Raw genomic sequence first — 27,561 nt, 5'->3', positions numbered from 1 at the left:
GGGCGGGATGAGGGGCGGGAACTCCCGAAAGGGAAGGGTGTAGCCTTTTCCCACAATACTGAGAACCCAAGTGTCCGTTGTAACAGTCTTCCATTTGGTGAGAAAATGCTGTAATCTTCCCCCTACAGGAGAGGAGTGAGTGGGAAATGGTGGAAGCCTAAGGCTGCTTCCCCTGCTGCACCCCGCCAGAGGATGAGGATGAGGAAGAGGCAGAGTGCTGCTGAGAGGCTCCTCTGGTGCGGACCCTACCTCTCCCCCTAAAAGATCTATAGGGATGGGAAGAGGCAGGTTGCTGATATCTTCCCCGAAAGGAAGAGGAGGAAGAGCCACGCCCAAATCCACGAAACCTCCTGAAAAATCTGGAAGAGGCCGTGGAAGAAGGAGCTTGGAGCCCTAACGACTTAGCCGTGGCCCTGCTTTCCTTAAAACGTTCCAAGGCCGAATCAGCCTTGGCTCCAAACAGTTTGTCCCCATCAGACGGGAGATCCAACAATGTGGACTGTACATCCGCAGAAAAGCCCGAGTTACGGAGCCAGGCCTGTCTCCTTGCCACCACAGTTGTGCCCATTGCTCTGGCTACCGAGTCGGTGGTATCCAGTCCCGTCTGGATAATCTGGGTCGCAGCAGCCTGGGCATTTGAAACAAGATCCAAAAGACCCTGGGGAAGCTCTGTAAACGATGAGGAAATGTCATCCATCAGAGCATGAATATACCTCCCCAGGATACAGGTTGCATTGGTGGCTTTTAACGCCAGAGTGCAGGACGAAAAAATCTTCTTGGACTGCGCCTCTAGTTTCTTTGAATCTCTGTCCCCAGGCACCGTCGGGAAAGAACCAGGCGCTGACTTGGATGAACAGGAGGCCTGCACCACCAAGCTCTCCGGCGTAGGGTGCCTAGATAGAAAACCAGGGTCAGTCGGAGCCGCCCGATACCTCCTGGCCACGGCTCTGTGAACTGCTGGGGAAGATGCCGGCCTCTTCCACACCTCTAACACCGGATCCAGCAGAGCGTCATTAAATGGCAAAAGAGGCTCCGCCGCAGCTGAGGCCGGATGTAGCACCTCTGTTAAAAGGTTTTGTTTAGCCTCCACCACCGGCAAAGGCAGATCCAAAAAACTAGCTGCCTTCCGTACCACTGCATGAAAGGAAGCAGCCTCCTCAGTATATTCTCCCGGGGACGAAAGATCCCACTCAGGGGAAGTGTCCAGCCCACTGGCCGACTCCAGACCACGCAGCCCATCACCCGAGTCCTCTAGCTCTCCTTCCTCCAGGGCTCGTTGGTACTCCTGCTCCTCTAATACACGGAGAGCACGTCTCCTCGAATGAAGTCGTTGTTCAATACGCGGAGTCTACAATGCCTCCGCCGAAGATCGGCGCCGATCTTCAGAAGCCACCGACGCCGCGTCCGGCGCCACAGGTAACTTCGGCGCCGACGAAAGAGCAGCTGAAGCAGATGGACCCACCGGAGTCACAGGCCGAAATCCCGACGTCGACGGGATGGAAATCCCCGGGGCCAATCCTTCTGGAGCGGCCACCGGCGCCGACACTGGCGCCGAGCCCACGTTCCCAAAAGGGAGAAAGGGCATAAAGGGTGCCGGCCGAAGAGGCGCAGGATCACCCAAAGAAAAGGCCAAAGGCCCAGCCGGAGCACCCCCTGGAGCCATCTGTTGGAAGATGGCATACATCGCATTCAAGAATGCGGAACTATCGGCTCCAGGGGTGGGAAAAGCCGGATACTGAGGTGCCTGTCTCGGAGGCGACCCCGACGCCGGCCTCGACGTCTGCGCCGGAGAAAACACCTGAGGCTCCAATACCTCAATCACCGACGCCTGTCCAGGTGAAGTTGGAGACGCCGGAGAGGGCAACGGCGTCGAAGGATGCGGCGTAACTGTGGGACTGATCTCCCATGTCCTTCGGCGCCGATCCGAAGACCTGGAACGAGTCTCCTTCGAATGACGCCGAGATTCTCTACGGCGCCGGGAGTCTCGATGACGCCGATGTCTTGGAGAAGAAGACTTCTTGTGATGCTTCTCCTTCGATTTTGCCATAAACAGCTTCGCCTCACGTTCCTTGAGGGCCTTTGGATTCATGTGCTGGCATGAATCACAAGTCGAGACGTCGTGGTCGGAGCTCAAACACCAAAGGCAATCGGAATGAGGATCCGTCACCGACATCTTGCCTCCACACTCACGACAAGGCTTAAATCCAGACTTTCTCTGCGACATTATTACCACAGCGAAAGACTACGCAGCAAAAATACACTGTAACCACAAAAGTAACAGTTGCTCCCTCGAAGATAACCGTTTCGAATGCACGGAAAAAAGGGAACTGACGTCCGCACGTCGTCGAGGACCTCTTATTGCCTGTATGAAGTCAGACGGCGTCGCGTGGGCTAGAGTGACGTCCTCGTCGACGTGCAGAGACTAGTAAGAAGATTTCCGTCGAATGCTGGCGCCATGGGAGTATTCATTAGGTGAGGAATCCACAGGTAGTTGTATCCATCAGAAAGGCCTGTCAAAAAGCAACAGAGGGGTAGCTCTCTCCAGATTTGCACTAACTGGCGCAGAAAGAAAAGAACTGATGCCACGTACCTGGGTGGTGCCTATATAAGTGACTGTGACGTCACTTCCAGCACCAACAACGCCACATGGAGCCGAATTGAGTTACCCGACAGTGCTTAATGGGTATTGCTCAGCAACAGTTGCTGGATCCAGCCTGACGCCTGGGAAAATCAAAGGAAAGGAATCTGCAGCTAGAAGTTTCTATCAGAGTGGAGCTTATAGTGAATGGGGAATATCCACCACCGCCAGTGAGAGGGAAATGGGACTCAGGAGACTGCCTAGTAGGAACTAAAGCCCTGACCTCAGGGAGCTGTATTTAATGTTTGTGTATGCCCTATTTCACTGTGTGGTCATATATAAATACTTCTTTTAATGTAAAAGTAAGTTGACTAGAAAATCATTTATTGCGGCTACTGTAAATGTTTTAGTTTTGAGTCTGTGTTCAACCCCCCGTGTCTACCCCACCTCACAATCCCCCCCATCCCCACCCCTCCACCTCCAGAGAAGCCTTGGACTGCTCGACCCAGCTGCCCAGGACCTTTTGTATCTCAGGCCCCTAGAGATCAGAAGTAAAACCCAGGCCCAGTAGCTCCTGCTTGCCCTGTGGCCACATGAAAGGGGTTCAGATAAAGTGCAACAATCTTCACATTTTATTTTATATTTTCTAAATGAATCTTTCTCTCAGACAACATTTAAGCGAGTTCCACATTATTACCTTCACAAATAAGTTGTGCATTCCTCTTGTTAGCAGCAAGGTTAATGCAGAAGGATATTAGTTCCAGGTCAATGCGCTCATCTGAACACTCAAACATCATTCTCATTAACTGTTAAAAGAAAAGAATCAACAAATATTATAGAGGTTTACCTAGATAAAAAATTAGGTATCATAACATTTAAATTAATGGCAAATTTTCACAATATAAATACATGAACAAAATGTACAATACTGCTGCTGTATATTAATGCTCATTAGCACCATAGGTCAAAATGCAAGATTAGATCAGCTCAGAATGCTTAGGAAACGGCCATATGATGTTATTAACCTACAAGCAAAGCTTTCATTGGCTGGCAGGTGCCAAGGTTTAAGATGGCGGAAAGAGTGCCCCCCCCCAACTCTTTCTCCCCTCTCAACACTGGCACTGGTTCTATGCTCTACAGATTACAGGGGGTGACAGTGACAACACAAATTTAGTATAACTGGTACTTGGGAGGGTACTGCTGGGAGAAAATCCAGACACAACCAATTATCGGTGCAAGACAAAATGCTTACATGAGATGTGAGCAAAGGGAGTTACCGGCTGAAGAGGGTGGTGTCAGAAATCTTGAGCGTGATGAGGTGTTTAAAGTGGAAAGCTTACTCTGGCAGCTAGACAACGTTTACCAGAATGCTTACATAATGTCTGTGGCTCAATGGTTGGCAAGCAAGAGGGGCTGGAAGGGAGCATCACAACCAGAGGTTTAGGACAAGGTTAGCGAAAGCTGGCCAAAAAACAAAAAGAGAGGGGCATAGTGGAACAACTTTTATATCAGTGCACACCGTCTACATTGTCAACCTCGAAAAAAAGCCAAAGCAACATGACAGCACTGAGGTAAGGGAAGGCTTGTAAAAATCAGATTTTTACTAATTCTCATATTGCCTGCCCTTTCTACAAGAAAACAACTGTTTCATCATTGTTTGCCTCAAAATACTTGGGCAGACAATAACTCCATTCCGCAGCTCTTTAAGGGTACTGTTTTGATATATATATATATATATATATTTAGAACGTCATAGTTAGGTTCAGATTTTACACGCACAAAACCATAGAAATTCAACAGTTATAGTTCTACTTATTGTAGTAAAGTACCATCTTTGACATGGTCACCCCCTCCACACTTTGTGCCTGGTTTTTGGTGTAATTTCAACTGACAGTGCACTGGATCCCTGCTAACCAGGAACTCAGTGCCAGATCTCTTTCCCACAAAACTGCACAGTCGTTTTTCCCAATTGACAGAACCCTTAGCACCCACTGTAAGTCCCTAGTAAATGGTACCCCCAGGTATCTAGGTCCTGGGGTACTAAGGAGGGTCCCTTAGGGCTGCAGCACGAATTGTGTCACCCTAACGGATCCCTCACCAAGCACATGACAGCTGCCATTGCAGGCTGCGTGTATTGGAGCAGACAAAAGTGAAAATACAACATGACACAGCCTGTGTGCCATGTCCCCTAAGCACTGCATGTAATATATAGAAGTCACACCTCTAGCAGGCCTTACAGACCGAGGACAGGGTGCATTATATAACATGTGAGGGCATATCTGCACAAGCAGGTATGCCCCAGTTATGTCTTTGCCGATTCTTAGACACAGTAATTGACCAGCGAAGCCATTCTAAATGCATGTGCTGGACACTGGTCACTACGAATTCCCCAGCTACATGATGGCTTATCTGAATATAGAGATGCTTGGTATGAAACATCTCAGAATTAAAAACCCTCACTGATGCCAGTGAGAGATTTATTAATAACTGCACCCATAGGGCACCTTAGAGGTGCCCACTGGAAACCTACCAGCTACTAGTGGGTTGATTGACTTGTCCTGACCAGTTCAGCCACTATAGATGCGTTTCTGGCCCCCCCAAGGTGAGAGCAAGCACTCTCGAGGGCCACAGATAAAAGTCTGCACTGGGTGGGGTGTTATTACCTCACCCAGGCAGGATAGACATTTCAGGACAGGAAGCCTCAAAGGCCTAGTCACCTTTGTAATGCGACACAGGTCATTCCAGATGGTGGAGATGACCGACCCCCCTGTCCTGACCCCACTTTTGGCAGAAGCGCAGGCAGGAAAATTAAGCAGATTAGCAAGTGTCCCCACTTCATGACAGTACCACCCCTAAAGTGGACGAGCTGAATTGGACCCTTTTTTTTAATTCTTACATCTTGTTTGGAAGGAATTAGGACACTAGGGATAGGGTTATGCCCACTTCCCAGAGGACGTGGTCACTGAAAGGATGCAGTTACCCTAAAGGTGGGCTGCCCATTGACTATTGTCTGGCACTCCCTGAAACACCCCTAAATTCAGTATATAGGTGGCACCCCTTCTAGGAAAGTACCCTGTTTCTTGGCATGGTTACCCTAATTTTCTGCCTGTTGTCAGTGTGTTTCACTGTGTTCACTGTGATCCTGCTAACCAGAACCCCAGTGATTATGCTCTCTCCTCTAAATTTGGTTGCTACTTATCTTTTCTACCCACATGTAAGTCCCTAGCATGTGGTACGTAGGTACTCAGGGCACTGGGGTCCCAGGGGAGCCCTATGGGCTGCAGCAGTTATTCTGCCTCCCATAGGGAGCCCATGCAAACAGTTCTGCAGGTCTACCATTGCAGCCGGCGTGAAACAGGTGCATTCAAGGTCACAGGTGCAAACAAGGTCACTATAAGTCACCCTTATGGTAGGCCCTCTCAGCCCAGAGGACAGGGTGCAGGTACCTGTGTGTGAGGGCACCCCTGCACTAGCAGAGGTGCCCCCAGAAACTCCAGATCCATTTTCCTGGACTTTGTGAGTGCGGGGATGCCATTTTACGCGTGTACTGGACATACGTCACTACCGATATTCAGCTACATAATGGTAACTCCAAACCTGGGCATGTTTGGTATCAAACATGTCAGAATCATACCCCAATACTGTTGCAAGTATTGGAAGTATGATTCCATGCACTCTGGGGCCTCCTTAGAGGACGCCAAGCATTATTATCACCAGTCTTACAGGGTTTTCCAGGCAGCCCAGCTGCTGTCACCCGCCAGACAGGTTTCTGCCCTCCTGATCAAGCCCAGGAAGGCAGAACAAAGGATTTCCTTTGGGACAGGGAGGCAACACCCTCTCCCTTTGGAAATAGGTGTGAATGGTTTGGGAGGGGTAACCTCCCCAAGACACTGGTTTGCTTTGAAGGGTACATTTGGTGCCCTCCATGCATAACCCAGTCCACACCGGTTCAGGAACCCTCAGTCCCTGTTCTGGTGTGAAACTGGGTGATGGAAAGGGGAGTGACCACTCCCTTGTCCATCACCACCTCTGGGATGGTGCCCAGAGATCCCTCAGAGGGTCCCTGGGTTCTGCAATCTTGTTTCCAAGGTTGGCAGGGAACTCTGGGAGCATCTGAGTGGCCAGGCCAGGCAGGTGACTTCAGAGCCCCCTGCTGATAGGCGCTTACCTGGTTAGTCTCTCCCTTGGGTGGGTCCTCAGATTCGGCTTGCAAGATCCAGCAGGTCTCCTCTGCAACCTCGGTTTTGAATTCTTGCCTCCGGATCTGCCACTGGAACCTCCAGGATCCGACAAGCTGTTTCCAAGAAGAAAGGACTCTTCAGCAACATTGTTTCCAGGGCTGCTGCCAGCTTTGCAACAACTTCCTCGCCATACATCCTCAGAAGACTGCAACTCTTCAGCCTACACAAGAAGAAGAAGGAATTTCCCTTATAGTGAAGAAGTCATTCCCCTGCAACCACAGGCACAGATGACAAGCGAGGACAGGTTGCGTGGATCCCCTCTCCTGCTGAGCTGCGTGGATCCTGCATCACGGGTGGTGTCCTCTTGGTCCTCTCTGCCAGCTGTCCAACTTTGGTGGAGTAAAGCCTTTGCCTTCCCTCGCAGAACAGTACCCCCATGCACCATGTCTCTTGCAGCTGCCAAGGCCTGTTTGCATCTCCTCCAAGGGATCTTCAGGCGACGTGTAGCTCCAGCCCCCAGCACTCCATCCTGCAATGCACAGCCTCCTGTGTGGTTCACCTGCGGCATGGGACCCTCTTTTGTAGTGCTGCGTTAGCCTCCTCTGCGACTCCTATGTGCCCCATCCTGAGGGACTCCTGTGGGTGCTACCTCTCCGACACTGAGGATCCCCTCTGACTCCCCCTCCTGGGTTGAGTCCTCCCGCACCTTGCTGGTCCTCGGCGGCATCTTTTTTCCACTAACCACGAGTTTGCCTTTGCCAAGGCTTGTTGGCGAAATCCTACACAGACGCCTGTCTGCAATCTTCCTTCTGGCGTGGGACCTCTTCTGCATCCATCAGGAACTCTTCTCTGGTTCCAGGGCTGAAGTGCTGACATATTCTTCATTACGATCAACTCCTGCATCCACAGCTGGGTGAGCAGTAACTTCTACTCCTCCTGGACTTCACTGTGACTCTTAAACTTGGTCCTTTTGGGTGGTTTGGGGAAAATCCAGTGTTTTACTCCTGCATTCCTGGTCGCTGGGGGGGTACTGCGTTACTTACCTCTTTGGTTTTCTAATACTCCTAGCTCCTCTCTACACATTTTACTTACATAGGTGGGGGTACCTTGTTCGCATTTCATTTTTTTTGTATATGGTTTGCGCTCCCCCTATGGTCACTATTGGTTATTACTATTTGCACCATTTTCTAACCTTTTCTATGCCTATTTCTGATTGCTAGTGTATATATTTAATGTATTACATACCTCCTAAGGGTGGATCACCTGTCTTCTACTTTGTGGTGATTTGTTCCAAAAAATAAAGTACCTTCATTTTTGTACAACTGAGTTTTTTCTTTAATGTGCGACAGTGCTGTGTGACTACAGTGGTATTGCATGAGCTTTGCATGCCTCCTAGAAACGTCTTGGCTGCTCATCCACACCTACCTCTAGAGAGCCTGGCTTCTAGACACTGCCTACATGTCACTAAGAGGGTATACCTGGACCTGGTATTAGGTGTATGTATCATAGGTACCCACCACAGACCAGGCCATCTTCCTACACCCCTGAACCCTAGGACTCAGATCTTGATGACCTAAGAAGCAAAGGACAAAGAAGAGTCGCACCTGCAGAAGAGGAAAAGAAGAAGCAGCTGACTTGGTACCAGCCCCATCGGCCTCTCTGTTGACCTCGACAGACTCTGCCCAAAAAGACACCTCATCCTGCAGGTGAGCCTCCAAGAAACCCAGGAGAACTGCTTACCTTCCATAAAGACTCAAGACTCCCATGAGCAGCGGCTTTGCTTTGCAACAAAGTACCAAGAAAGCACTCTGCAGCTTCGGAACAGCAAAGACTCAACACCTGAAATGACCTCTGCACCCGACATTCACGACCAGAGATGAAGCCAACCAACAGTGCCAGCAAAGTTCTTCATCTGTCCAGAGACCAAGTCCAGTGTGGTCTCACCCATCTTGGACTCTCCCAAGTCACCTGCAGCCCTGTGCACGAATGCTCCCTCTTCCGTAGCATTCTGGTGAGAGAAAACCCGACACCTCCAGCAACCACTAAACCTGTCGCCCCTGACACCATCTGAGGTGAGTCACTGGTGCCAATGATGTCCTCCAGTTTCCCTAAGCTCGAGTCCACCTTGGCCACCCTCATCCCCTGCTGGACTCCCTGACGACGCCTGCAGACTCAACCAGCTGGACCTCCCCCCCCCCCCACCCCCCACCCCCAGACCACCAAAGAAACTCAATACCTAAAACCACCCCTGCATCCATCACCCCTCGGCCCTGGAGAAAAGGACCAAAGGTGCACCTATGTCCCAGAGCACCATAAGTCTACAATCTACTTGTTTGTTGTTCCTGACTGGCTTCATAGCCAGAGCCTGAAGCCCGTCTTCACAAGGGCCAAACTCCCTTAGGAATCCATTGGGCACCCTACGCCTTACTGCACCCCTGCCCCCGACCGCCCCAGTGCTGCCCGGAGTGACCTGCTGGTGTGGTTCTGATCAGTGCCCAGTACTTACTTTAACTTCCTGAGATTGGCCTCGTAAGTGGTTGTTCACCCTGTGTTTGCTGAACATTGTTTTCCTCAATCTATTAACATTGAAGAATTGCACTGTGTTGATTTTTTTAAACTGAAAAGTATTTATGTTTTTAAAAGTGCTTACCTGATAATGAAGTTCCTGGGTTTGAAACATATATAAAAGAAATGTTATTTTTCTAAACTGATCTCAGATTTATTATTTGAGTGTGTGTCCTATTTATTGCCTCTGAGTAGAACAAATGCTTAGCATTACCCTCTGATCAGCCTAACTGCTTGCCCACACTACCACAAATGGAGTTTTAGTCACATCTACGTTTGCCTCTGCAAGCCAATTGGGGAGCCACTAGACTCTCTGCACTGTGTACTTCCTTTTAGAGCACCATATAGAGAGCCAGCTTCCTACACTTATCTCAAAACACTATAACTCGTGCTATAAGGTAACTATAACTCGCTCCCCCGCCACGCACAGTTTTCTAATCAATAATTTTATTGCAAATGTTGTAGTGATATTATCAATGATGTCACAGTAGATGTCATTACTGATCTAATATGTGGGGTAAGTAGCAGTACATGGCGAGGGCGCAAGTTAAGTTACATGAGAGCACAAGTTATAGGGCCACATGTACGTAGGTTCAGATTTGCGACCCATAAATTGCGAGTCACAAATCCGAATGTAGGATGGTGTCCTTGACACTATTTGCGATTCGCAAGGGGGTCGCAAATGGCCATCTCATGAATATTCATGAGGTAGGTCGCAATTTGCAACCCCCTTGGGAATGGCCGCCCTCACAGGGATGGTGGCCTGCTGGAGACAGCAGGCCACCATATCTGTGACTGCTTTTCAATAAAGCAGTTTTTTTTGTTGTAATGCAGCCCGTTTTCCTTAAAGGAAAACGAGATGCAAAACAAAAAATTAAACGTTTTTGTTTCATTTTACAGAGCAGGCAGTGGTCCATAGGACCACTGCCTGCTCTGAAAAAATGTTTACAGTGACATTCACAACAGGGAAGGGGTCCCATGGGGACCCCTTCCCTTTTGCGAATGGGTTAGCACCCATTTGAAATGGGTGCAAACTGTGATTGGTTTGCGACCGCGTTTGTGGTCACAAAACAAGCCTACATTGCACCGGGAGTCGCAATTACGAAGGGAACACCCCTTCCTAATTGCGAGTCACAAACCCGTTTTGCGATTCGTTAATCAGGTTACCGAATCACAAAATGGGGTTTGTGCCTCGTGACGTGCAAAAAGCTACTTACATGTGGCCCATAGTGTCTTGAGATAAGTATAACTATAGCTGCTGAATTTCTATGGTTTTGTGCGTGTAAAATATGAACCTAACTATAACGTCCCTCTAACCTTTGGTATTTTAGTGAATTTCTAAGGTTTTTCTTAATTCTATTTTCTAACTCTAACTTTTTTTTTTTAAACGATAAGCAATATTAAATGACCTTTATGTTAATCCAACCATCGTCACGCACTAAGTTTAGCCACAGGGTCTGGCCTAAGGCCAGGCTATGCGATCAACTCCCCCCATAGGTATCCAAACCCACGCAACGCTGGACGCAAGTGGAGTGGGTTAGCCATAGGGCATGGCCTGTGGCCAAACCATTCAGCCTACCCCTTGTAGTCGTCCAGCCCTGTGCCATGTACGGCCTTTGGAAGTGCGCAGAAGGGTCTGCCTGCATGACCTAGTCTGCGGTCAACCCCGTAGACATCCCACACAGCTCATGCATGCCCTTTGACAGTGATCGAAGTGGGTATGCTCCAGAGCCTGGCCGCCCCGTAAGAGGGCCTTTTGGTAAGATGTCCATCAAGCTGGAAAAACGAAGGTGGACCAATGCATTCCACTAACCTACAGGGGGCAGGGCTAAACGGGCGGAGCTTCAAGGTCATTTTGCGCATTTGCATACTAGTAATAATTGAAAGAATGAAGGATGGACTCTGCTCTCACCAGGAGAGGACAGGAAAGAGCCAGGTCATTACAGTCAATGCAGAGGAGAGTTTGCCCCAATAGAGCAATGATGCATAAGCATCATTGCCAGATTAGATCCTCACCTGCTTATTTATCTAAGAAAAAGCTAAAATGTTGCCAAATCTATGGACTCTAGCTGTCTGTGGGCGAAGCTTCAATTCCCCCTGCAGTCCCATTGCTCCCGCAAGTAGGGACCAGCATTAAATGCTGCTCCCTTCATGCAGGAGCAACTCTTTAATCTGTTTTCCTGCCTGCTTGATAGCAGGCAGGAAAACAGAGGCAAAGTCCGCTCCCAGCCGGCTGGAGTAATTTTCCTGCTCCAACCTGCTGATAGCAGACTTACAGTCTGTTGTTGTTTGATGGGAGCTGTCATAGCTTTCGCCAAGTGACAGCAAACTACTATGTCCCGAGAGTGGGCACATCGCAAACTAAAAAGCTGGTTCCCAGGACCATTAATGGCTCTGGGGAGGAGAAAAGGGGCTCCTTTGTTTTTGTTTTTTAGCAACAGCCCAGGGGCTAAAAACGGGTCAGAGGGGTGCGGGATGGAATGGTGCCCCTCCCTTTTTGCAACATGGCCAAGACCTGGGAAAGTTGTGGTCCCCAGGACCAAATATGGACCAGGAGGGGGGCCCTGATTATTGTTTATCGTGGTCCCTGGTGCTGAACTGGCCAAAGGTGTGGGGTAAGTGCGGCGCCCGTCTAATTTTTTTTATGAAGCCCCAGGAAGGTGGTGGTTCCTGGGGCTTCTAAGGGGTGTAGGAGGGCACCCCCAAACAAAAAAGTCCATCACCTGGAGGTGGAGGTCCATGGGGGCAAGATAGGCCATGGGGAGGGGGGCCATGTGCACCCCCTCCTCGTACTTTTTAATATTATATGCCCCTGGTGTAGGAAAGTTCCCCTTTTGGGATGGTTACCCAACCCCCCCACACACATTCTGCCTGGTATTGATGCTAACTTGACTGTGTGTGCTGGGATCCTGCTAACCAGGCCCCAGCACCAGTGTTCTTTCCCTAAACTGTACCATTGTTTCCACAATTGGCACACCTCTGGCACACAGTTCCTTGTAAAAGGTACCAGTGGTACCAAGGGTCCTGGGGAGGGTACCTAAAGACCGCAGCATGTCTTGTGCGACCCTAAGGGACCCCTCACCAAACACATGAACACTGCCATTGCAGATTGTGTGTTGTGGGGGAAAAAAGGTAAAGTCGACATGGCACCCCTTCCAAGGTGCCATACCCACAAACCACTACCTGTGGCACAGGTAAGTCACCCCTCTCACAGGCCTTACAGTCTTAAGGAAGGGGACACTATACTACAGGTGAAGCACAGCTGCATGAGCAATATGCTACTACAGTGCCTAAGTCCATTCTTGGACTTTGTAAGTGCAGTGTGTCCATATTAAGCACATGGGCTGGGAGTTTGTCATTACATACTCCACAGCTCCATGATGGCTTCACGGAAGACTAGGAAGTTTGGTATCAAACTTCTCAGCACAATAAACCCACACTGATGCCAGTGTTGGATTTATTGTAAAATGCCCACAGAAGGCATCTTAGGGATGCCCCCCCATATTTTGTTCCCGCCCCTTTAGTGTAAGGCTGACCAGTCCCTGCCAGACTGCCTCTAACAGACAAGTTTCTGACCCCATGGGGTGAGAGCCTTTGTACACTCTCTACGGTCAGAAACAAAGCCTGCTCTGGGTGGAGGTGCTTCACGCCTCCCCCCTGCAGGAACTGCAACACTTGGCGGTGGGATGTGGCTCCCTTTGATCTTCTGCATAATTGTCTCCTCAGCTGCTTAGCATCAAGGCAGCCTTTTTACTGGGAATAACATCCGCCCGGAGAGTGAGTAAGATGCAGGCTTTGGCATCCAACCCTCCATTCCTGTCTATTTTCTTAGACTAACCAGTGTTCCACGCTAGGGCCTCTTTCCTCCTGAAAGTGACACCATTTCATGTGAGCCAGTCAGACTCCCTGCCCACCTTTTACACTCCTTCTCATCCCTCTAAAGAAGAGAAGCGATTCCACTGCCTGGACCAAAAAAATGACCACCTCTTCGTGGGGTATGCTGGAGCGAAGAAAGGTTAGGCAGTAAAAAAGCTAACCATTTCCCGCCAGGTCGTTCTCTTCGTAAAAATCTGCTACGCACTGGCCAAAAGCAGCCTCCTGAGGGCCACTGTGTTAGGAGTCCCAGTCCTGGACATCTGCCAGGAAGAAGTATGGGCATCCTTGCACAAGTTTACCAGACACTACTGCCTGGACATTCATGTCTCAGGGGCAGCCATTTCCCCCGTTCAGTCCTGCAGGACTTTTTAGTTTAATACTCAGCCGAGTCCCAAAAACAAGCTAAAAATAAAGAGAAGGGGGCAGGATAGGAATACCGTGACCCCATAGGCCTGCTCCTGGGGACCCCGCTTTGGGCTAAAAGCATTTTTTTTTTTAAATCTTTGTTGCAAAGTTTGTGTAATGTTTAGCCCCTGGGTGGACATGGTCCCGGGTGTAGGAAGCTAGCTCTGTATATACTATATCAAAATGAGGCATGGTGTGCACAGAGTCCAGGGGTACCACAGAGACTAAAGTAGATAATGCTGTTACTGTGACCAACTCCAGGCCAATTGGTTTAGTATAGCAAAAATATATTTTGGTACTTTATTACTAGAACCAAAAGGTCTTTGTTGCAGGTAAGTACAGATGTAAGTAAGTATCAACCAGATGTATCAAATGTACTTTGCTTGGGTTATGCAGATAAAGCAGTTTACAAATAAGTAACATTTTTCAATTTTAAAAGTTGACAGTGCAATTTTTCATAGGAGTCAAGAGAGTCCTAAAAGAGGGGAAAAGTGTGAACACGTTTAACAGTTAAGTACACAACTTACTATTCCAGTCTTCGGGGTTATGATGTCCACATGTCAAAGTTCAGGTTGACGCTAAAAGTCACCACCAACACGAGGCCGACTGGGTGCAGAGGTCAAAGTTGGTGTTGGGTTTTCAATAAAACCTCTGAGGAATGGGGGTGCTTGATAGAAAACAGATTGCAGGTAAGTACCCATAGTTTCAGGACACAGGCCTGGGGGGGGTTTAGGTCAGCACCAGGTGGAGAATGGGGGCACTGTTCCACACCAAACACACACCCTCAGCAGCACAGAGGTGGCCGAGTGCAGGGTGCAAACACAGAGCAGGTGCCCAATGCTTTTCAACGGCGGGACCCCGGGGGTCAGAAACGAAGCTGCAGGGTGGATCCAGGGGGGCGTCGGTTCTTGAAAACCGAAGGCTGGACAAGTAGGAGAGGCGCCTGCTGGATGTTGCTGGACCGTCAGTCAGATTCCCCAAGGCCACGGGGCTGCGGGTGCAGGGATCTTCTTTGGCGTCAGGTATCTCCGCCAGATCCGGTCACATTCAGTGGGTTCCTCTGAATTCAGGCTGCAGGAGTCGTTGTGTTGGCCAGGAGAGGTCAACCCAGGGTGGACTTGAGGTCAGAATCGCCTGGGGACCTTCTCTGGACCGGTGGGCCACCTGGACTCGGGCCATGGGTGTCTGGTGCAGAATGGGCAGGGCTCACGGATCCGGGGTGGTTTTGGAGTCCTTTTAGAGGGTTTCCTCTGGACAGGGCAGCTGTCCTTGGGAGTTCTTGGTCCTCTGCTGGGCAGGCAGTCCTCTGGGGGTTTGTAGAGGTCGCTGGTCCTGCAGATGTGTCGCCTTTTTGGAGCAGGAGTCTTGAAGTTGCAGACAGGCCGGTAGGGCTGGGGCCAAGTCAGTTGTCGTCTGGAGTCTTCACTGCTCTTCTTCTTGAGCTTGCCAGGAATCTGATGAGTAAAGTTCAGGGTTGCCCAAAATACTAGATTTAGGGGTGTTACAATGGTCAGAGGGCAGTAGCCAATGGCTACTGTCTCTGTGGGTGACTACACCCTCCCTGTGCCCACTCCCTTGGGGGAGGAGGAAACATTTCTATCCTTACTGGTCCCTCTCCTCCAAAATAAGTTGGAGGATTCTGCAAGGAGGGGGGTCACCTCAGCTCTGCACACCTTAGGGGTGGTCCTAGCTTAAGTGGTCACTCCTCCTTGTTTTACCTAATTTTCCCACTGGACCTGCTGCCAAAAGTGGGGCCTGGTCTGGGGACGGGCATCTCCACTAGCTGGATTGTCCTGGGGTGCTGTAACAGGAGGCTTGACCCTTTGTGAGAATAAGACTGAGATCTCACTGAGGCATAATTAAGAGCAAAGTGGGGGGGGCATACGAACAAGCCCCTTGAGAACTCTATTTACAATAGGGGACTCAAAGAGAGATAGGGTTAGTCAGGCAGCTGAAGGAAACTCGACAGAGCAGAAAGGTAACCCTTAAAAGCACACAGAGCAGAGCCCTGCTGGGCATGGGTAAGAATGAAGAGAAGGCTATCAGAAAGAGAAGCACAAGGAGGGTCGACAGACTTTTCTGCACAATCATTTTACAAAATATATCATCAGCAGGGGTCCACTGTCTTGGTGGAGTAACGCCTGGCTGTTGCCGCTCATTCTCCACGGAAGTAGGCGTAGAGTTGACAGGTTCGGGTGGAGGACCCTCCCCTGCTGCTACCACAGAAGATTCTCTTGAAGATGCAGCCTGATCTGAGGAATGATGCTCATGCTGATCAGCTCGGGAAACTGCGTCACCATGCCCAGTATGGACGCACAAGTATGACTTGTGCCCAGACGTTCTTCATCTTCTTAAGAACTCTGGACAGATGTGCTATGGGCGGAAAAGCGTACAGAAGGTCTGAGCTCCACTCTAGACAAAGTGTCTCAGAGCAAAAGCTGTCTTGGAAACTCCTGTGTACAAAAATGCTGACAATGCGTGGTCTCTTTGCTGAAAGAGACCTTGTGCCACCTCTGGATGGAGACACCACTCATGATCTGCTAGGCAACAGCGGCTAAGTTCATCTGCCCTCGAGTTGAGAGAACCTGCCAAGAGTTGAACCACCAGGAGTATGCCTGCCTGTTCCAGCCATGTCAAGAGAACACAGGGACTTGTGACATAGGGTCTACCACCCCACCCTGCGACGTTTGTTGCAGTACAACATGGCAGTGGTGTTGACCATGAATACCTGCACTAGCTATCCCCAGATGGAAGGAAGGAATGTTTTCAATGCCAATTGGATTGCTCGGAGCTCCACCAAGTTGATGTGGAGGCCGTATTCCACCGGAGGCCAGAGTCCTCTGATCTCGACCTTTCCCAGATGACTACCCCATCCCAAGAGTGACAATCTGTCACCACTGTGAGATGTGGTTGGGGAAGGGAGAGGGGACTGCCTCTGGCCCAATCGCGGTTCATTAAACACCACAACAGATCTTCTGCAATTTCCACATAGATCTGAACTTTGTTGCAGAGATTTCCCTGATGCAGTGCCCACTGGAACTTCAGGTCGCACTGCAGAGCCCACATATGCCAGCGGGCATGTGTCACTAGAAGGTTCCAGGAGGCCATGAGGCCCAACAGCCTTAGAGACAGTCCCACTGAAATCTAGGCTAGAGGCTGAAACATCAGTATCGTAGCCTGAATATCCTGGACTCGGCGTTCAGGAGGATAGGCCCAAAACCGCACTGCCTCCAAAACACCTGATGAGAGGGAGCGTCTGAGAGGGAGTCAGGTGTGACTTTTGCACATTGATAGTGTCACGATAGGGGAACACAGCACCCTGACCGCCGCAGATGGCCTGCAACTACTGACATCATCTTTGTGAACACCCAAGGGGCGCTGGTAAGGCCAAAAGGGAGCTTGGTGGACTGAAAATGCTCATGGCCTACCGTAAACATCAGACAGAGCTGGTGGGGATGCAGCATGGGAATGCAGGAATAGGCTTCCTCTTAAGTCCAACACTACCATCCAGGCTCCTGGTTCCAGGGCAAACAGGATCTGAGACAATGTGAGCATTTTGAATTTCTCATACTTGGGAAGAGTTTGAGGGCTCAAAGATCTAGAATAGGCCTAAGGCCTATGTCCTGTGTTCTTTTTGGGAACCAGAATGTAGCGGGATCAACCACAGCATACTTCTGGCAGCGGAACCCTCTATATGGCTCCCTTGGCAAAGACTGAAGCAGCTTCCTCGCGGAGAAGGGACAGATGATCCTCTGTCAGCTGGTCATGAAATGTTGGAATGGAGGGTGGGATAGTCTCGAAGGGGAGGGGGTAGCCGCTTTGGGCAATCTGCAAAACCCACTTGTCCAAAGTTATGGAGTGCCAGTGGGGGAGGTGATGGTGAATCCTGCTGCCAACTGGATGTCCATGATGGTAGAGGGGCAGATTAGGAAGGTTTAGAGGCTGCAGATGCCGGGGTACTGACCAGACAGTTGTCTACCTGACCCACGAGGTCCATGGATACCATGACCTAGGCCACACAGAGATTGGGCTGCATACGTAGCTTGTGGTTGGGATGGAACTGGTGCTGCTGGAAGCCCCTTCCCTAGGCACAAAAGGCAGACTGTGGATGATGTGGTGCCGCAGAAGCATGAGAGTCCTTAAAATGCTTGAACGCCAAATCTGCCTTCCATACAAAAAGACGGGTACTATGTCCATATGGAAAGGTTGGACATCCCCCGAAAAGTCAGTTGTCCTCAACCAGGTATCGTGCCTTAGGGCCACCGTCGATAAAACCGCTGTGCCCATCTTGCTACATCTCTCCCATCAGCAACAACCTGAGAACACGGCCCGGGCCTCCCCAAGGACCTGTGGCAGCACTTGTGCAACCGTGTCAGAAAGAGTGTGGGAATAAAGGCCCAAAAGGCATGCGGTGATCACAGACTGCAGTGCAAGGCTGTTGGAAGAAAGCAACTTCTAACCCTAAGAGTCAAGCCTCTTCAATTCCCTATCCGAGGAGGCAGTAGTGATTGTAGCTTGGGAAGTCGAGTTTTGAACCACCAAGCTCTCCAGGGCAGGGTGTTGTAGGAAAGTAACTATTTCGGACATGGTCACCACTATTTTTTCTTTACTGGTACTGAGGTTTTTCGACAGGGGGGCACTGGGCCCCTGCTATACAGGTCCACAATGCCAGCGCTCTTTCCCTATAGAACAAGCTACTTACCTTATGTGGTAGACTCTAGCTGCATATTCCTTACCTTTGAATTCCCTGGCGTCAGCTTCAAATCTGAGCAATAGCCTGCGTGCGCCGTTGGGTGGCGTCGTTCGGATCCGTGTGCGTCGTTCAGCTCCGCGTGGCGTCATCAGCGTTGTTGAAGCTGTCTGTGACATCACGTCACGGTCGCCTATAAAGGCACCACCATGGCACGTGTACTTCACTTCTTTTACCCACAAACTTCCACACCAGAAGCACAGAGTCATGGATAGAACCAAAAGTATGTCTGTGCAAAACTAGGGCCCTGAAAGGGATAAACCCTAACCCTACTAGTTACATCCGCAGAGCGGGAAGGCATAGATAGGTGCAAGGAATCTGCAGCGAGATAGAGTCTCTACCAGATAATGCGTTACCGAAGGTAAGTAACGTGTTGATCTGATAGAGACTTCTAGCTGCAGATTCCTTACCTTTGAATTGATACCCAAGCCATAACCTCCTGGCGGTGGGCTGCAGATACCTCTACTATACTAAAAGGTTCTGTGGGACTGATCGGACAAAGTGTCTGCCTCTCTGTACCTGATTGTACAGGCAGTAATGTTTTGCAAATGTGTGCAACGATGCCCATGTTACTACCTGATAATATCCAGGAGTGCAATACCCCAAGCTAGCACAGTGGTAGCAGCTTTTCTCCTGGTAGAATGAGCCCTCAAGCCCTCAGGAGGCTGCTTCCTGGCCAATGAGTAGCACATCTTGATGCAGATAACGACCCAGCACAAAATGATTCACTTCTGCACTGCCCAACCCTTATTTGCTCCCACGTACCCCACTAAGAGTTGGTCACCCACCCAGAACTCTTTTGTGTGGTCAAGGTAGAACGACAACGCTTTTTTGGGGACCAGTCGGTTGAGTTGCTCCTCTTCCTTAGAGGGATGCAGTGGAGCAAAGAAGGTGGGCAGTGTGATGTTCTGACCCAGATGAAATGGGGTCACCACCTTAGGGAGGAAAGAGGCACGAGTTCTGAGTACCACTGTGTCTGGATAGAGAGATTTCCGGTGGCTTTGATGACAGAGCTTGCCTCTCACCCATAAGGAATGTGAGGACCAGATTTAAGTCCCATTGGGGTATAACAAAGGGCATAGGGGGAAACATATGTACACGCCCTTTGAGGAATCTATGTACAATGGGGGATTTGAAAAGTGAAGGCTGGTCACGCAGCCAAAGGAATGCTGATAAGGCAGAAAGATAGCCCTTGAGAGTACCCGAGGCAGAACCCTGCTGGGCCAGGGAAAGTATAAAGAGAAGGATATCAGAAAGAGAAGTAGAAAGAGGATCACTAGACCTTTCTGTACAATAATATACAAAGCATTTCCAAGGGCAGGCGTATACCGCTTTAGTGGAGACACGCCTGGCTGGCAAAATAATGTCAAAAGCCATCAACTGCCGCAGCTCAATCTCCACGCATGAAGGCACAGAGTTGACAGGTTAGGGTGGAGAACCCTCCCCTGCTGCTGCGACAGAAGATCCTCCCAAAGGGGCAACCTGATTGGATGATTGATGCTCATTTTCAGAAGCTCAGGATACTAGACTCTCTGTGCCCAATCCGGAGCCACTAGGATGCAATATTGCTGACATTGTGTGTTATCTGCGGAGGCAAACAGATCTAACCAAGGCTGTCCCCCCTGGTTAAAGAGTCCTTGCGCCACCTCCGGATGGAGATACCATTTGAGATCTGCTAGGAATCGACGGCTGAGTTTGCCTGCCCTGGCGTTCAGAGAACCTGCCAGGTGTTGAACCACCAGGGTTATGCCCTGCTGTTCCAGCCACGTCCAGAGATGCAGAGTCTCTTGACAAAGGGTCCAGGACCCCACACTGCCGTGCTTGTTGCAGTACCACATTGCAATGGTGTTGTACGTGAACACCTGCACTATCTTCCCTTTTACAACAAGAAGAAATGCTTTCAATGCCAGTCGGATCACCCGTAGCTCCAGTAAGTTGATATGGAGTCTGGATTCTGCCAGACATCAGAGGGCTCTGATCTCCAGCACTCCCAGATGGTTGGCCCATCCCAGAAGTGATGCATCTGTCACTACTATGAGATCTGGCTCTGGAAGGGAGAGGAGTCTGCTTCTGACCCAATCGCAGTTCGCTAACCACCACTACAGATTTTTTGCAGTTCCCTCCAATATCTGAACTGATTTGCCTAATGCTGCACCCACTGGAACTTCAGGTCCCACTGCAAAATCCCCATATGCCATCTGGCATGCTTGACTAACAGGATGCAGGAGGCCATGAGTGGAAACAGCCTCAGAGTCTGTCTCATCGAAATCCAGGATAGAGGCCGAAACATCGGTATCATAACCTGAATATCCTGGACTCATTGCTCTGAAGGATAAGCCCAAAACTGCACTGTGTCTAGAACGGCTCCGATGAAAGGGAGCTCCTGAAAGGTAGTCAGGTGTGGCTTCAGCACATGTATTGTGAACCCCAGAGAATGCAAGAGTTTTGCTGTTGTCTGAAGGTGGCTGACGAGAGCCTGGGGCGTCGGAGCCTTTAACACCCAGTCGTTGAGGTAGGGGAAGACTGAAATCCCTAACTTGTGCCGATGAGCTGCTACCACCGCCATCAGCTTGGTGAACATCCGAGGGGCCTGCACCCCGCCGCCCCCGTGCCGCTGAGGGTGTACTTTTTGTGCTGACTTGTGTCCCCCCGGTGCCCTACAAAACCCCCCTGGTGTGCCCTCCGAAGTCGCGGGTACCTACCTGCTGGCAGACTGGAACCGGGGCACCCCCTTCTCCCTTGAATCCTATGTGTTTTGGGCACCACTTTGACCTCTGCACCTGACCGGCCCGAGCTGCTGGTGTGGTAACTTTGGGGTTGCTCTGAACCCCCAACGATGGGCTACCTTGGACCCAACTTTGAACCCTGTAGGTGGTTTACTTACTAATACTTACCTCCCCAGGAACTGTTGAAATTTGCACTGTCTAGTTTGAAAATAGCTTATTGCTGTTTTTGTGAAAACTGTACATGCTATTTTGCTGATTCAAAGTTCCTAAATTACCTAAGTGAAATACCTTTCATTTGAAGTATTACTTGTAAATCTTGAACCTGTGGTTCTTAAAATAAACTAAGAAAATATATTTTTCTATATAAAAACCTATTGGCCTGGAATTGTCTGTGTGTGTACAACAGATGCTTAACACTACCCTCTGATAAGCCTACTGCTCAACCACACTACCACAAAATAGAGCATTAGAATTATCTCTTTTTGCCACTATCTCACCTCTAAGGGGAACCCTTGGACTCTGTGCATGCTATTTCTTACTTTGAAATAGTACATACAAAGCCAACTTCCTACAACTGGTATGAGGATCTAGGGGAGGCCAGTGGACTGGACACGTCTCCAGATACTGGTATGCTCTCTCCTCCTAATGTGGCTACAGAGGAGGGTGCTTCTTTTGCTATGGTGGTGCGTAGGGCAGCTGAGGTCTTGGACCTAGATTTGCCTACGGTGCCAGTCAGGACGAATATCCTGACAGAAGTGCTTCAGCCGGGGTTGTCAACATCGGAGCCGTTGTTGCCCTTCAATGAGGCTCTTATAGACGTCCTTCTGGGTATGTGGTCCAAACCCAGCACAGGGGCTCCTGTGAATAGGACGGTCGGCTACCGCCATAGGCCCGCTCCGAGCGACCCTAGTTTCCTGACACAACACCCCGCTCCTGAGAGCTTGGTTGTCCAAGCCTCTACTTCCTGTGGTGCCTTCCCTTCCACTCCCCCGGATAGGGAATCCAAGAGGCTGGATCAGCTTGGGAAGAAGATGTTTTCTAACACCAGCCTGGTATTGAGGTCCGTAAACACCTCTTGCCTATTGGGCTGTTATTCCCATACTTTATGGGATACAGTGGCACAGGTGCTGCCCCAGGTCCTGAAGGGCGTACAGGACACTCTCACCCAGGCTGTCAAGGATGGGAGAGATGCAGCCAAGTTTATGATCCGGTGGCTTTGGACACGACTGACTCGCTGGGCAGAGCAATTTCATCGTCAGTGGCCCTACGTCGCCACGCCTGGCTACGTTCTACTGTTTTTTCAGGGGACGTCCAGTCCAGCTTGATGGACATGCCCTTTGATGGCTCTCGCCTTTTTGGCGAAAAGGCAGACTCCGCGCTTGAGAGGTTCAAGGATTCTTGAGCCACGGCCAGATCCTTGGGCCTTTCAGCGCCAGCATGACAGCAGTCTGTCTTTCGCCCCTTTCGAGGCTTCGGAAGGGGTGTGGTACCACGCCAGCCACAGTTCAGCCACCGTCCTCAGGCTTCACAGCATACAGGAAGAGGACGTGGTTGTGGTACCACCAGACGCAAAGGGTCTGGCCAGAGGTCGGCCGCCACACAGCCCCTCTCCACTGCGCCCAAGCCCTCCTAGTATGGTTCTGCGGGATCATGTCCGTCCAGTTGGAGGGAGGATTCGTTTTCATCTCCCTCACTGGCTTTCCATCACCACGGACAAGTGGGTCCTGCAGATCATACGGAAGGGCTGCTCCCTTCCCTTCCGTCCCTCCGAAAAATGAATGGCTGATGGAGGACCATCTAGCTTTGCTCTGCGAGGAAGTTACAGCTCTATTGGCCAAGGGAGCCATAGAAAGAGTCCCAATATCAGAAGTAGGCAGCAGTTGTTATTCCGGCTACTTTCTGATTCCCAAAAAGAACAAAGGCCTACACCCTATCTTGGATTTAAGGGACATCAATCTCTTCCTCAAGAAGGAGAAATTCAAGATGCTCACTCTTGCTCAGGTTTTGTCTGCCCTAGACCAAGGAGACTGGATGGTAGCGTTGGATTTGCAGGATGCGTATTTCCATATTCCTATCCTGCCAGCCCACAGGCGTTACCTGCGGTTCAAGGTGGGCCACGAGCACTTTCAGTTTACCGTGCTTCCTTTCGGCCTCACCAGTGCCCCTCGGGTGTTCACAAAGGTGATGGCGGTGGTGGCAGCTCATTTGCGCAGGTCAGGGATTTCAGTCTTCCCCTATCTAGACGATTGGATGTTGAAGGCTCCTACGCTCCAGGCTCTCGTCACCCACCTCCAGACGACAGCGGACCTCTTTGCATTCGCTGGGGTTCACTATAAATGTGCCAAAGTCACACCTGACTCCCTCTCAGAAGCTCACTTTCATCGGAGCTGTTCTGGACACAGTGCAGTATGTGACTTATCCTCCCGAACAGCGGGTCCAGGATATTCAGGTTATGATACTGATGTTTCGGCCTCTATCCTGGATCTCGGTGAGACAGACTCTGAGGCTGCTGGGACTCATGGCTTCCTGCATCCTGTTGGTCAAGCATGCCAGATGGCGCATGAGGGCTCTGCAGTGGGACCTGAAGTTCCAATGGGCACAGCAACAGGGAAATCTTACTGACGTGGTTCAGATCTCGGAGGGTACTGCAAAAGATCTGCAGTGGTGGTTAGTGAACTGCAAGTGGGTCAAAGGCAGACCCCTCTCCCTTCCCCAACCAGATCTAACAGTAGCGACAGATGTGTCACTTCTGCGATGGGGCGGCCAGCTGGGGCAGGTGGAGAGCAGAGGTCAATGGTCTCCGGCGGAATCCTGGCTCCACATCAACTTGCCGGAGCTTCGGGCGATCCGGCTAGCATTAAAAGCATTTCTTCCTGTTGTGAAAGGGAAGGTGGTGCAGGTGTTCACGGACAACACTACCGCAATGTAGTACTGTTACAAGTAGTGCGGTGTGGGGTTGTGGACCCATTGTCAAGAGGCTTTACGCCGCTGGACATGGCTGGAACAGCAGGGCATGACCCTGGTGGTTCAACACGCCAGAGCAGACTAACTCAGCCGAAAATGCTTAGAGGATCACAAATGGTGTCTCCATCCGGAGGTGGCGCAAGGACTCTTTCAGCAGTGGGGAGAGCCTTGGTTAGATCTGTTCGCCTCCACAGAGAACCGTCAATGTCAACAGTTTTGCGCGTTGGAGTTTCCAAGGGGGCTATCACTAGGCGACGCTTTTCGTCGCGAGTGGAGTTCAGGCCTCCTGTACGCCTTTCTGCCTATACCACTTCTGCCCAAAGTTCTCAAGAAAATCAAGAACGACCGGGCCCAAGTAATCCTAGTGGCTCCGGATTGGGCACGGAGAGTTTGGTATCCAGAGCTTCTCAAAATGAGCATCGGTCCTCCAATCAGGCTGCCTCTTCTGGAGGATCTTCTGTCGCAGCAGCAGGGGGAGGTTCTCCACCCGAATCTGTCAACTCTGCGCCTTCATGCGTGGAGATTGAGCGGCGACAGTTGATGATTTATGACCTCCCTCCTGAGGTCTGTGATGTCATTCTGGCAGCCAGGCGTCCCTCTACTAAGTCGATCTACGCCTGCCGTTGGAAACGTTTTGTTTCATATTGTTCAGAGAGGTCTATTGATCCTCTTTCTTCTTCTCTGTCTAACATCCTTTTGTTTATATGGTCTCTCGCCCAGCAGGGTTCCTCCTTGGGGACTCTCAAGGGCTATCTTGCAGCCTTATTGGCTTTTCTTCAGTTACCAGATCAACCATCTCTGTTTAAATCACCTATAGTATAGAGGTTTTTGAAAGGGCTTGTGCATCTATTCCCGCCTGTGCCTTTCGTTATGCCCCAGTGGGATCTTAATTTGGTTCTTACCTTTCTTATGTGTGCTCCCTTTGAGCCCTTGCATAACTGTCCTCTCCGGCTGCTTACTATTAAGACTGCCTTTTTGGTGGCAATTACATCTGCCAGGAGAGTGAGTCAGCTGCAGGCTTTATCTTCAAAGCCACCGTACCTCACGATATATCCTGACAAAGTAGTATTAAGAACTCGTGCCTCTTTCCTCCCCAAGGTGGCCCATCTGGGTCAAAATACCACCCTGCCCACCTTCTTTGCACCACTGCATCCCTCTAAGGAAGAGGAGCGTCTCCATTGGCTGGACCCAAATAGAGCATTATTGTTCTACCTTGACCGTACTAAAGAGTTCCGGGTGGACGACCAACTCTTTGTGGGGTACGTTGGTGCAAAGAAGGGTCGGGCAGTGCAGAAACGATCCACTTCGCGCTGGGTCGATCTCTGTATAAAGATATGCTACGCTTTGGCAAAGAAGCAGCCTCCCGAGGGCTTGAGAGCTCATTCTACTATGGGAAAAGCTGCTACCACTGCGTTAGCACGTGGCGTACCGGTGGTGGACATCTTTCAGGCTGCAACGTGGGCTTCTTTGCACACGTTTGCAAAACACTACTGCCTGGATAGTCAGGTGAGAAGAGAAGGGCATTTTGCCCGGTCTGTTTTGCAGGACTTTCTGGTGTAAAAATCTCCTTCAGACACACCGCCATGGGTTATAGCTTGGGTATCTATTATAAGGTAAGGAAGATGCAGCTAGAAGTCTCTATCAGATGAATAAGTTACTTACCTCCGGTAACGAGGTATCTGGTAGAGACTATCTAGCTGCAGATTCCTTACAACCGCCCTGCGGATATTTTTCTTATGTAGATATATATATATATATATATATATATTTATGTGTACATATGTATATTTTTGATCTTGGCATTTTTGCCTCTCTTAAAGGCATGAAAGAATTTTTGCTTCAAACAGTCAAAGAGGTAAAATCCATAATGGTTGGTTCTTCCATGACTGCGCTTCTGGCGTGGGAAGTTGTGGAAAAGAACTGACGTACGCGCACCGAGACGGCGTCTATATAGACAACCGTGACGTCATAGACGGCTCCAACGACGCTGACGATGCACGCGGATCCAGACGACGACGGCCGACGGCGTGTGCGCAGGGTACTGCTCAGAAAAAACTCCAGATTCGAAGCGGACGCCAGGGAATTCTAAGGTAAGGAATCTGCAGCTAGATAGAGTCTCTACCAGATACCTTGTTACCGAAGGTAAGTAACTTGTTCTTTAGGGGCGACCCTGAACCCAGGAAATCAGATACCTGATGACCTACAACAAGAAAAAGGACTGCTGACCTGAAAGCCCCGCAGAGAAGACAACTGACTTCGCCCCAGCCCTACTGGCCTGACTCCAGACTCAAAGAACCTTCACAGCGACGCATCCATCTGGACCAGCGACCTCTGAGGACTCAGACGACTGCCCTGAAACCAAAGAGCCAAGAAACTACTATGGATAGCGGCTCTGTCCAACACAGCAACAAAGAAACCATCTCTAAGGGGAATCCAGCCTCACTTCGGAAGTGTGAGTTCCCAACACTCTGCGCTCGGCTCGTGTCCAGAAGAACCAACACTGCATAAAGGACCCCCAGGCAACTCCCACAGCGTGGACACCCTGAGACGACCTCCAAGCACCCCCACAACAACGCCTGCAGAGAGGATCCAGAGGCTCCTCCTGAACACGACTGCCTGGTAACAAAGGAACCTGATGCCTGGACAAAGTACTGCACCCGCAGCCCCCAGGACCAAGATGAACCACCTATCAGTGCAGGAGTGACCATCAGGCGGCCCTCATCCTACCCCAAGCAGTGGCTGGCCCGAGAAGCCCCCCTGTGCCCTGCCTGCATCGCCGGAGTGACCCCCGGGATCCCTCCATTGCTTTCAACGCAAAACCCGACACCTACTTTGCACACTGCAACCAGCCGCCCTTGTGCTGCTGAGAGTGTATTTTGTGTGCCTTTGTCTCCCCACACCCCCCCAGTGCTCTACCAAACCTCCCTGGTCTGCTCCCTGGGGATGCAGGTACTTACCTGCTAGCAGACTGGAACCGGAGCACCCCTGTACTCCATAGGCACGTATGTTATTTGGGCCCTCTTTTGACCTCTGTACCTGACTTGCCCTGTGTTGGTGGTGCTGTGGGTTTGGGGTCGGCTTGAACCCTCAACGTTGGGCTGCCTATGCCCAGGAGACTGAACTTGTAAGTGCTCTGCTTACCTGAGAAACTATTACTTACCTCCCCCAGGAGCTGTTGATTTTTGCATTGTGTCCACTTTTAAAATAGCCTATTGCCATTTTTACCAAAACTGTGTATACTGCTGTTTTAATTCAAAGTTCCATACTTACCTGTGCGACCTACCTTACAATTTAGGTACTTACCTAAACTCTGAATCTTGTGTTTTTAAAATAAATTAAGCAAATAATATGTTTCTATATAAAAACCTATTGGGCTGGAGTTAAGGCTTTGAGTGTATGTTCCTTATTTATTGCCTGTGTGTGTACAACAAATGCTTAACACTACCCTCTGATAAGCCTACTGCTCGACCACACTACCACAAAATAGAGCATTAGTATTCGCTAATTTTGCTACTA

The 27,561-nt window shown here is 50.2% G+C and overlaps 1 protein-coding gene across 1 annotated transcript in view; it reads right to left on the bottom strand.

The window, feature by feature from the left end:
• The window catches only part of KIFAP3 (kinesin associated protein 3), a 1,147,560-nt gene that overhangs the window by 560,560 nt on the left and 559,439 nt on the right, over positions 1 to 27,561 (bottom strand). Inside the window, exon 12 of the mRNA XM_069231084.1 lies at positions 3,276 to 3,384. Coding sequence (XP_069087185.1) covers positions 3,276 to 3,384 — 109 coding nt within the window. The remainder of the gene's footprint in view (positions 1 to 3,275; positions 3,385 to 27,561) is intronic.

This window comes from Pleurodeles waltl, chromosome 4_2 (genome assembly GCF_031143425.1).
Source record: "Pleurodeles waltl isolate 20211129_DDA chromosome 4_2, aPleWal1.hap1.20221129, whole genome shotgun sequence".
NCBI lineage: Eukaryota > Metazoa > Chordata > Amphibia > Caudata > Salamandridae > Pleurodeles > Pleurodeles waltl.
Note: the sequence above shows the minus strand (reverse complement) of the source record. Positions and strands in the feature narration are given on the sequence as shown.